Source organism: Anopheles coustani, chromosome 2 (genome assembly GCF_943734705.1).
Source record: "Anopheles coustani chromosome 2, idAnoCousDA_361_x.2, whole genome shotgun sequence".
Classification (NCBI taxonomy): Eukaryota; Metazoa; Arthropoda; class Insecta; order Diptera; family Culicidae; genus Anopheles; species Anopheles coustani.
The window spans coordinates 87,168,642-87,180,305 of NC_071289.1; the positions used below are offsets into that span (position 1 = coordinate 87,168,642).

Consider the following 11,664-nt stretch of genomic DNA (forward strand, 5'->3'; position numbering starts at 1 on the left):
AACGTCGCTGTCATCTGGTACACATGATTGTCTGTTTACAGTTTATGCTCGTGCATGTGCGAAGAAATTTAAACTAAAAATTGTATCTACCCACTAGAAAATGGAGAATTTGTTGTCGATTTTGAAACGTAAGTTGACGGAATTCATACTCCCGCATTGATCGAAAGGATGCTTACGAAGTATTCTGGTTTAATTTCAGATTCCCACAGTCAAACCGGCCGGCTGTACCAGCACCTAGCAAACGCGGAATGGAATAGTTTGCTTCAGTCCACCGAATTTCAAGGAGTGCTAAAAACTAGCCCAAAAGATCTTAATCTTGGCGATGAAGATTTACTTCACCTGGCCGTTGGTTCGTTACTGATTTTTGTTCAGCACAATTTCCTTGGCCCACGTGTTGGGTCCTCGCAGCAAGATGCAACGATGCCGGAAACGAAGGACATTCTATTGCAGCTGCAATCGGACGGCGAAGAGTTAAATGTGAACGCCGGGCATACGGAATGTCTACTGGTGTGCAAAAAGGTGTTTGATCAGCTCTCTGCAAGCAAAGAATTGGCCGTGCGCCTTTGGTACCAACGATATTTACTCATCCACCAGCGGTGTACGGACGACCTGACGCACAGTTTATATGAACGTTTCAACGAAAATGTGGCCCTGCTTGAAGAAAGCCTAGAAAATCTCGACCGTATAGGCAGGATAGAAGTTTACCTGGAGATTTTTGTTGGATACGTGCAATTTAAGCGTATCACTAAGTCCGAACAATGGCTTAAGAAGCTGGAGGAACTGTCGAACGTGACGATTTCGGTTGAAGGCATGTTGGGTGTGCGTACCAAGTTTCAGAAGAATCCACTACCGCAGCTAACCCTACGGTCGAAAGGTTTCACCGACCTGGGTCTGCCGGTTGCGTCCGAAACACACGCCACGGTAAAGCTACCATCCATCCTGAAGCTGGACGATGACGTACGATTGGAAAAGGTTACGTTTGTTAACGGAGCGGATAACGACGACATCCAACTGCCTGCCTTAATACAAAACATGGTGCTGGCAAAACTGTAAGTAACAACATACAACGAACGATCTATTATTAAACATTTGTTTCTTTTTGTCTGTCGTCAATAGGTACTTTTTGTACGTTTCTCAACCAAAGGAACAATTGGTTTTGGAGGAACTGCGTCCTTATATTACGTCGCTAGTTTACCAACAGTTTGGCCCTTGGATGACACGTGTGGCCGCGTTGTATTTAAACGCAACGACCGAGGCCACCCACAAACGGACCGTCGATCGCTCGTTGCGCCAGATCGAGGAACTTGTTCATCAATTTGACTCTTCGAGTGAAGTCGCAATCACCGATCGCGTCTCGATGGCGTTCAGTTCCTGGATGATTCCCTGCTGGCAGATGAAGGAAAAACTGGCCGACGTAATGGTTAGTCTGGGCATGATAAAGGGTGCTCTCGACATCTACCTGAGCGTGCAAAGTTGGGAAAATGTGATCGACTGCTACACGGTGCTCGAACTGCGACACCAGGCCGCAACGGTCATTAGACAGCTGATCGAAAAGAATGGACCATCCGTGCGGTTGTACTGCATGCTCGGAGATGCAACGGATGATGTCGAGTGCTACCGGCAAGCGTGGGAGCATTCTGGTGAAACGAGTGCCCGCGCCCAGCGTCACTGGGGAAACTATTACTTCGCACGCAAAGAATACGCGACGGCGATCGAGCACCTACGACGCTCGATCGAAATCAATTGCTTGCAAGAACCGACACTACTGCGGCTCGGCTATTCGGCACTGCAACTTGAACGCTGGGAGGAAGCGGCCTACGCATACCGACTCTATACTTCCTTCGAAAGTCACGGGTTCGAATCGTGGAACAATCTCGCCAAAGCATACATCAAGCTGGGGGAAAAGACACGAGCGCACAAGATCCTGCAGGAGGCTCTCAAGTGCAACTTCAACAACTGGATGGTGTGGGAGAACTATCTGATCGTGAGCGTGGACACGCGCAACTTTGAAGATGCCCTCAATGCGTACGAGCGTCTGATGGAGCTGAAAGACAAGTACTACGACCGGCAGGTGCTGGACATCGTAGTGCGCGCCATCGTAACCGGGGAACTGGATGCCGATGGACAACCGTGTGGGCGATTGAAGAAAAAAGCAATCAATCTACTTGGGCACGCGTGCGCTCAGCGTGCGAACGATGGCTACCTTTTCGTACTGGCGGCGGAACTGGAGGATGTCGATCTGTTGCGTCGCTGTCAGAAGCTTCAAAACGCCTACCGTGGCTACACGCAATCGAACAGCCAATGGTCGAAGGCGGGCGAAAGTTGCCTCACGGTGGTTAACCTTTGTGTGGAGCTGTGCGAGTACAGTTTGAAGGCTTTTGTTGAAGGGAAGGAGGATAAGGATCGCTTTGTTGCCCTGCGATCGCAGCTTTCGTCGGCACGGCTTGCCGGTCAAGGTTGTGTACGATCGGCCAAGAACGAAGATTGGCCTCAGTGTGCTGAACCGACGAATATGCTAGAGGAACTAGTACGTAAGATTACTTCTGAATTAACGGAAGCTATCGGGAAATAAACTATTCCATTGACAGGGACGTTAACATTCGTGATGGGTCGGTCTGGCATTGGCATCTTTTTGTATGACGTTTCCGAATATAATTTTAACAATATTGAATATAAAGATCTACATTGAATGTTAGTCATTTCTTTCAATGTGGGGAACGATAGTATTGATATTGCTTCACACAGGAAGATTTATTTTTAATGTAGATTCAAATTAGTACTAATCAAAACACGCACCGTCTGATCAAACGATCCACATACGGCTAAACCGACTCGATCCGGGCTCCAGTCGAACGTGTGAACAGGTTGGGTGGAAAGTGTCGTTGCGTGCAGCATTTCCAACGTACCAGCAACTCCCTGTTCTTCTCCATCCGCTAAACTTTTGGTTCGTTTCTCCGGGTAATGGCTGCAATAGAATAATTTGTATACATTAATACTCCCAAAATAGTTTTCCCTGGCATCAATGCAACACTTACTAGAGCCAAATGCGCACATTTCCCGATCCTCCGCCCGTGACGAAGATGTCTCGGTTTTGTGGAAGATGCTTCACCGTCCAGACGGTTGATTTCCCTCCACTGATGACACCGTTTGTACCAAGCGCCTGGCCAACCGTTTTCTCCCTTACCGAGGCAAATCCCTTCTGAGAGTGCTGCGTACGCATATCGTACACGTGAAGGCCGCCTTCAAGCGTACTGACTGCCAGCTTGTTCATGCGGATGTCCTTTCGGTCAAACTCGAGCGAGCATATTCCGTTCTTTACATTCGTTTCCCAGCGTAGCTTTAGATTGCGCAAGTCGACCAGTTTTAAATCACCATTGTCATACCCAGAGCAGACGAGTCGTTCGAGCGCATTGTACGAATCGCCAAAGCCAACGGCCCAGCAGTCGCGCCTTTCGGAGGGTTCCATACTTGCCGGGCTAATGTGTGCTACCGGATCCGTCGGCTGGCGTGGATCCCAAACTTTCACCGACCCATCCCGGCCCCCGGTCACTATTTCCGGGGCTCCACAGTTAACCGTCGATCCCCCTATTGCGTCCAACGAGTTGATGATGCCATCGTGGGCGGATACTTCGTAAATCGGTGCGTCGAGGCGCTCGAGATCGTACACGGATAGTTTGCCGGTGAAATCGCCAAGGGCAAGATGTTCAGTGCGCAGTTTCGATGCCCCAAACGAGCAGCACTTTAACGATTTGTCCTTCTCGGTATCCTTGACCAGATCCAGCGTGCCACGATTGAGTTCGTAGATTTGAAGCGCGCCCGTCCCTTTCGGCTTCGAACCGATAACGACGAACTTGGCGGTGCAAGGTATCCATTTGACGTCGTACACGGAATATGCGAGCGATTTTTCGATGTGCGATATCATTTGAACGGAATCCATTGTTGTGTGCCGAATGGTAGCAATTGGTGTGCTAACATGCTACAATTAACTCGTGTGAAGTGTGAACAATCTGGAAAACTTGGTAACTACCGCCGGTAACCTTTGCCGGTTGCTATGATTTGTAAATAAACAAAGATTCGTCTCGTCAACTGATGTTGTCATCAAGGATGCCTCAAAACTGTCAAATGAAAATAACGGGTGATCACAACTTTCCACGACCGTATACGATTTCGCTTACATCCAACTAGGATTATTATCTTCCTACGTATTATTATTTCCATAATAGATGGAAAACTATTATTAATTATAAAGAGAAATTTCAGCTTGATTTCAATAGCTATCCATACGTGATTTAAAAATAAAAAGCAACGCTTGTTGATCTTCTTTCAAGCAAGTCAAAGAATGCGTTGACCGAGACCTAACTCGTACTCAAAATATCAACCAACTCTCCGCACACTTTTCTTCAGTCTCACTTGATTTGTCGAACGATCAAGACGCTCGCAGCAAAGCTGTTTCCCGTGTTAAATTCTTGGTGACTGTGTGATTGAAAAACAATAACTTAAACAACCTGTCGAGAGAAAACAATAAGTCGTCGTAATTACGGTACTGTGTTGTTATCCGAGCAGGATAGTTTTGCATCCCGTCTACTGCTGAAACGTGCCGAAAAATCTCAGCTTGATCGTCGCAACTTGTGGCCGCAAAAGTACATCCACGCTTTGACACACATAGATATACGTTCCGCAGCATTTTTTCTCGAAAGGACGAGCTACCTGGTGCAGGAAATAGCATCTTCAGAAGCCGTGCAGTGCAGTGGACGGTGAAAGAGATTGATTCCGGTCGTCTCGCGAGTTTGGATACCGGGATTAGTTCATGGTTAGTTATGCTTCATCCGTGTTTTGTAAATGTAAATCAAAATTTACTTCTCGACTAAGTAGCCCCTTGCAGACAGGCGGCAGCTCGCTCTATCTTCATAACACCGAACGTGGAAAACTGTTCCTTGAACCGAAAGAAAGCAAGTGCTTTCACCTCATAATTGTTACTCCTGTCCTGCTTCGTTTTGGGTACAATTTTAAGTATTTTTAGAACACCACGAGCTGCTGTCGAGTTTGAACAATTTATAGAACGAGAAATCGAAATCATGCGGTTTCTAAGAATCTTTGTGGAGGATGTTGTGATGTGCGTGTTCTGAGGTGTGTGCATAAATGGTTTGTTATCATATTTTCTGCAATCGCCATTCAATATTGAATGTTGTGGAAAGTTGGTGAGCCCCTTTTCAACTAGCACTACAAGCAAGCGCCTTTTAATCCTTTCGTGTTGTGCGAGTTTAAAAGTAAAGAATTTGTAATTTTTTACTGAACAAACGAATGGTTGTCGATACTGTTCCGCAAAGTTCTAAGTGAAAATGCAGTTTTAGCTTCTTCCATCATAATGCTAAACGCAAGTAAAATGATTATATAAGCAGTGCTTTCCTCGAGAAAAAACGCTGGCAAAAAAACCTACTGTCGCAAGGAAGAGAAGAACATTCTCGACGCCGATGACGTTGATATCGACTGCTGGCAGATGGGTAGAGAACGTCAAAGCGTCGAGCGATGGTTACTTTTCCGGTGTTCGCTTTTCTCCAGTCACGGGATCAGCTTTCCACTTCGCTATCGCCGTGACTGACCGTGCGTAAGTGCAGTTGTGTATTTCCACTATCATTTTTCAATGGCTTTTATGAAAATCGATCGATTAATTTTTCTGCTCCTGACTAGGTTCAGGACACACCGCTGAAGGGCAAATGTACGGAAAAACAACGACGCCTGCCTCTCACTTTTGCCCTTGAGATGTGTGTGCCCGCGGGAAGAGAGACGATCGATAAAACGGCCATCCCCGGCATGGGGAGTTTTACAAGCGGTTTCGGGAGCGAAACGGTGGTTCCGTTCGTGAATGCGTGCACGTGTTTGCTCTTACTGCACACGTGTCTTCGCTCCACCACCGATGGTGACATGGACGATGGCTTGGAAAAACGGGTTTTATTGGTCGGAAAATGGTCCATGCCTGAAGGAAGCCGGAAGTGTTTGTTCCATGACACAATCGAGATGTTAAATGGCTTGTGGCCCGAGCGGAAAAGATGTGAAACAGCAAACTACAACGGTCGGCAAAATTGTAGCTAGACCGCTAAAAAGGACAATGCAAATCATGGTAGGCGAGGTTTGGTTTCGAGGGGAAAGGAAATGCAAAAATGGCGCTCTCCTTTCCCTGCGCTAAGTGGGACCAGTTTTCTCACCAGAGAGTTTTGCATTGTTGTGAAATTCACGACATCTAAAAGCCAACATTTATGAACCGACGTCATCTCGTGCAAACCGATGGAGATAGGTCAAGAAAACTTACTACACTGTTGGAAAATCACGTATTTACTTATCAGCTGTTGATTGCTGCTACGTGTGCAATAAACAAAATAATTTCTTTCCAAACCCATTCATTCCCAGTCCTAGATGGGCCAGATTGGATATAAACCTTACATTAGCCTCATTTTTAGATCTACGAATAACATATAGAGACGACTAAAGCAGATTAATCAATTCATAACTGATTTGATTATCTCGCAAACTCATTGTTTTTCGTAAGAGATGAGAATTCTGCGAAATGAGCCAAAATCTCGTTTATGTCAGACGTTCCAAGTGTTTTTCGTAGCTCCATGTGTTTTTCCTGGGTGATTGAAATATGATGCCCTGGGGTAATTCCGACTTAGCGGGATATGGGAATATAGTCATGGATATTGATTAGTAGCTGCGCTGTCGTGCGAGGATAGAAAGGATTCCCATATAGTCGCGAATCCAGTAAGAAGTAATTACAACGTTTTTCCTCTGGCCTCTGGCTTTACTTACTCCTAATTTTTTATGATTCCGACATTTCTGGTTATCTTTTGCTTTATGGTGTGCTTGATTACCTTTGTTGGGATTTTTATATTATTTCCTTAAATTACATTTAATGTTGAATCAACTTATAAATCTTTAGTACCTAGTCGTAATCATGCACATTATCACAGTTTACCAAGTAGAGTGATTAGTAAATAATATTTACATCAATATAAATGTTAATAACGCGTCATAGACTTTATATAAGATTCCCGTTTCTTATTCTTGACCAACTGTTGAATACTTTAAAGAAAAATAGAACTTTAATGATTGATGTTGCATGCGAAGGTGCTTACCTAAGATTTGGTCATTTTTTGTTAAAGCAATTATATGCTTTACGATCCTCAACAAGGAGGCGTAGAGCTTAGAAGACATAATACATTCGTATCGTCGCTCCTTCCTTTTTCATTCTTTTTGCCGCGATCATCTCGCATGTCAATTTCGTAGGGGTCCAATGGGTTGGATTACTGGCGAGCAGCAAAGTTGATAGCGTTTTCTGCTATTCCCCGCAGAATTGGCCGTTGATGCCATAAAATTTTTAATTGTGCACCACGTCGCAGGCGGTTAACCTTGAGCCGAGGGCAGACCTCGCATGGTTGGCAGTCTTGGTTAGCACGTTGTCAGAACGTGACAACGGAATGGATGCAAAAGGATCAGCATCGTCAAGCAAGAACTTAGGGAAATCGAAAAGATCGTTTTCTTCTAGATATCCTCGTACCATACATTTGACAATGAGGAGTTTGTTTTCTTTATAAAACTTAATTTCGTCAACGATATTTTCTAGACTCCAGTCACTGAAAGGTTCAGCCTGCGATTGAAAAACCTGTTGCGTGTTTTCTGCTGGTGGTTCCCTTCGATTTGTCATCTGCATTCGGAGAGACCGTTTCTGTATGCAAGCATTGAAACGTTCGTCTGACGTGACCGGCGTCCGGAGCTCTCGGCTGGGTTGGGCCATGTTGCCTAGGGCTTCTTCTTATTTCACCTCTAGCGTTCGGTCGAGACGTGCATTGCGTTTCCGTCTGAAATTGGCACAGAAATGGAACGCGCGTCTGGCGACCCGCCAACGATGGGCGTGGGGCGTTTGGGGCGTGTGGCTGTTGGCATTTTTGCGGCTAGCCCAAGCCAATAGAGCGGAGGTCAGCAACCTCGCGTCTAGTCGAATCGGCGATGTGAAGAAGCGTTTTTCTAGAGGCTATATAATTATTTAAGAGTGATGAAAGCGCCAGCGATGAAAAGTTGCTTTGACTTCTGTTCTTCATTGGAACAGAAAAAAACGCTACATGAACGATGTAATCTATTCACTCATGTTTTGTTATGCGCCAGTCACAATTTTTGGTAAAATCGTTTACGCGCCATGCAAAACTATAGTTCCAACCTCATGACATTCACTCCAGCCAAGGGCAAGCGTGCATGACATCGATCCAATGTCATTTCAATTAGCTAAACGGACGTCCACGGGGCGTTGAACAGATCTTCTGAATTACTATTTTAAATTTGTTCCCATTATCTTGATACTGTTTTATGTGCTTCACATCACTGATTGCTGAACACGCGTGTTAGACATTCCTGTAGAAGTTTTAATGCTGGAGAGTAATAAAAACGGAGATAAATCAAATACGTTCAGTAACTGTTCTTATGCCATGTTAGAAGGCTTCATATTTACCCAGAGCTCCAGTAGAGGTCACATTAGTTCAGGTTAAACGCAGAATTTGCGCAGTTAATTTAAAGTTTCACGCAAACAGTTGTGTGCACTATCAGGCAGTTTCTCATCCAGACTTCCAGAATGCATTGGTTTGATGCAACCAAATTTCGAACAAGTCAACAATGGTTCCATGTACAACTAATGCCTCCTTACGCAAACGCCCCACGTTTAGCACTACCAACAACCGGTCTGTCTAGATTGCCGACAGTTTGATTAGGTTACAACCGAGATTGAATTCGACTTCGTTCAACTCGCTGAGTGATCGCAATCCATCGATTGGGGCGGAATTGAGTATGATTAATCGCGATGCACCCGAGCGTGACCATTGTCATTGCGCATTTCGTGCTGGAAAATGATACTGGCAAATACCAGTCGGCGGCCAAACGGGTGTAATAAGCTGTAGGTTATGTAAAACTTTCCGTCAGCTACGAGAGAGACGAGTGTAAATGTGTGCACATATCCGTAGAAATTTGCAGAGGATTTATTCTATATTATATAGTTCTATATAGGAGTAAAATTATTGAGTTGTTGTTAAATGCAACACATTCTTTAGTTTCTGTTTAACTTCGCCCAAACTATATTGTAAACCTTGTTGCAACATTTTTTGGATGGCAAAACACTTCCCAACCGTGGACGCGAAGCTCTTTGCGAGTTTAAATAAATTAATGCAACCTGTCCTCCAGCACTGCGGCCTGCAAACGAGTTGTCACTTTAGAGGCTTTCGTTTATTGTAGATGCAGTGCGAATATGGAACCGGCTTTTTCGCCGGCCGGCTTTTCTTAATGCCACTCAGACAGTCACGCTCAAGGCGGCTGTGCTGCAAAACCGTGACCGTCTGCGGACACACTTAACTGCTTCGTTTGAAAGATTCTCTCGATCACTTAAGGAACTGGAAATAGAAGATGCACACGTCGGCTGGATGAGCGTTCGTGTATGTGTGTGTGTCTGTTTCCATGCCGTGTCCATCGATGGTGGAAAGGTTCGAAGTAGAACTCCAATGCTGCCATTCTGAGTTGGACCGGTTTTGAGCCACACTTTGCCTGTAGCGGAGATGGCTCTTGTGCCTATTTTTCGCCCATTGATAGAATCCACTCTGAAACACACTTGCGAGTTCAGCAAGTTCAATGGCTTATGGCGTGTAGCTGCTGAACGGCATCGTCTCAAGGCCCCGAAAGGCAGTGCAGTGAATGCACCTCGAGTTCGGTGCTGCCGGAAATACACGTGACCGTTCTGATGTGTACCTTGAGATTTAGCACAAGGATACCTCAAACTCTTATAGTCACGCGGTACCGCTTGTAGTCACGTTTCTTTTTTTTTTTTTGTATCGGAATATTTTTAAATTTTGAAAGTATCTAAGCGACATTAAGCTACAAAATTTAAAATTTTTAATGATATAAATAAATAGTTTGTGAAGTAAATATTTGAAAAAAACATAACTAACCCGTAAACCTAACTGTTCCATCAGGTCCAAATACAACCCTCTAGAACCGCTTGTACTCTCTTAGGGAGTTGGTTAACCATTTAACCGATAAGATTCAGCGACATCCAAGGAAAGAGGCTGCCCAAACCGCGGTTCTCGGCACGGTTCGCGAGGAAATTAAAGAGAATTTTCATCCCGCGACGCTTGCCCGCCGTAACGATCGCTCACTCGCTCGCGACCTTTAAGCGACGGGTGGATTCATTCAGATCGCGTTCGCGTTCACGAGAATCGCGATGAGCGCGGTCTCCATCGACGCGCGTGCCGGCCACGACCGGGCACTGAGCCGCGACGAGTCAGTTCATTGGCGACATTCAATCGTGCCGGTTGATCTTTGCGACTTAGCGTACGCCGCAGATCTGGATGTCAATTTAAGTTTGCTTGTACGAAGCGAGTAAATTCATTGTGAGTGTTCAAACAATTTCGAATAATTTCGGTAAGTTCCTTCGGTCTATTCGTGGAGGAAAAGTTGTGAGGCGTATGGAAATGTCTCTCTACTATGCGCTCGATGCGATTTTTCCGATGTCTACCATGCGTGTCAGTGCCGCGCGGTACATTTTGTAACAGAACAACCGTTGTTGGCTCAAGGTTGGTGATCTTTCCAGGACCGCCGGTCGTTTCGCCCTCCGTTGTGGCGTAAGCGTGTGTGCGTACTCCCCAAGACCTACGCTAATTGACCGAACAACCGTGTAACAGTGGCAAGGGTGGTGAGAAAATTGGTGCGTTCGTGACGGAAATAGACTCCCGGCTGAAAGAAAACCTAACGGCAGGTTCTCACGGGAAAGCGGATTGGGATTCGAATGAGGAAAGTTGGCTAGAAGATTGTCTCCTCTGGTTGCTTTCCAATTCCTTCGCCTCTGCTGCATCCCCGCGGGCAGCATCACGAGACTTCCACCACGAATGACGTAGAACCAGTGCTGTGGGGATGGTGGGAAAAATAAATAAAGAAGCGCATGCCAACGTTTCCCGTTTGGTACGTGGTTCTTTTTCCGCGTTGACCTAAGTTGGTGGTGGTGATGTGTAGACGGTAAAGCACACGCTTTTTTATCGCATTAAATTTTTCTCCCTTTTTTATCCTGTGAATACCACCATACACGAATTTCGCGGTTTCGCGATGATCGAGTGACCGACTGCGAACGAAATTGGAGCCGCCGGCCGGTGCACTCTTCCCTTTCGGGGCCCTTTTCGCCCCCCTCATTCGCGATTCGTGGACTTTGACCATCGCGAGGGTATTTCTACGTAAGGGGTGTTTCATCAGCCGCGCACGCCGGTCGGTTCTCTAACTGCATCGACCGATTCACTGTTTATGTCATGGCGCATTTTTATACCCTTTTTTTTCTTTACTATCTACTGATAGTCGTAATCAACTTGTTCATATGAAAAATTCACAAAGCGTTTTGCGGTGTTGTAATTTGGTAAAGTCATAAGTATGGGTGAAAAGTATCCTACTACACTTTGGTTAATCTTTTCCTTCGGTTTTGTTAATCGTCGGTGGTGGTGCCCACTGCAAGAGTCGAAACGGCGCGTCAGCATTGCGATAAATTTGATACATTTATGACCCAGCCCTGCGTCCTTTGGTACGCGGTACGCGTAGGGAGTGGAAGAATTTAATTAAAAAAAATACGTAGGGGTTAGTACTTTTCCACTGTGC

At 45.6% G+C, this 11,664-nt stretch overlaps 2 protein-coding genes across 2 annotated transcripts; one reads left to right on the forward strand and one right to left on the reverse strand.

Annotated features, from left to right (window-relative positions):
• The first annotated feature begins 22 nt into the window (after positions 1-22).
• LOC131267352 (tetratricopeptide repeat protein 27) lies at positions 23-2,689 on the forward strand. The gene is made up of 3 exons (XM_058270210.1): positions 23-128; positions 200-1,049; positions 1,117-2,689. Exons 1-3 carry the CDS (start codon positions 101-103, stop codon positions 2,570-2,572), a joined length of 2,334 nt encoding a protein of 777 aa, XP_058126193.1. The 5' UTR covers positions 23-100; the 3' UTR covers positions 2,573-2,689.
• A 45-nt stretch (positions 2,690-2,734) lies between these two features.
• Positions 2,735-4,040, reverse strand: LOC131267353 (dynein axonemal assembly factor 10). Its single transcript, XM_058270211.1, has 2 exons — positions 3,036-4,040; positions 2,735-2,965 (listed from the first exon to the last, which is right to left on the reverse strand). Exons 1-2 carry the CDS (start codon positions 3,935-3,937, stop codon positions 2,758-2,760), a joined length of 1,110 nt encoding a protein of 369 aa, XP_058126194.1. The 5' UTR covers positions 3,938-4,040; the 3' UTR covers positions 2,735-2,757.
• Between the last annotated feature and the right edge of the window lie 7,624 nt (positions 4,041-11,664).

Coding starts and splice junctions, on each gene's coding strand:
- LOC131267353 (XM_058270211.1), bottom strand. CDS start 3,937: ATGGATTCCGTTCAAATGATATCGCACATCGAAAAATCGCTCGCATAT. Junction 2,966..3,035: donor AATGTGCGCATTTGGCTCTA/GTAAGTGTTGCA, acceptor ATTCTATTGCAG/CCATTACCCGGAGAAACGAA.
- LOC131267352 (XM_058270210.1), top strand. CDS start 101: ATGGAGAATTTGTTGTCGATTTTGAAAC. Junction 129..199: donor TTTGTTGTCGATTTTGAAAC/GTAAGTTGACGG, acceptor GTTTAATTTCAG/ATTCCCACAGTCAAACCGGC. Junction 1,050..1,116: donor AACATGGTGCTGGCAAAACT/GTAAGTAACAAC, acceptor TGTCGTCAATAG/GTACTTTTTGTACGTTTCTC.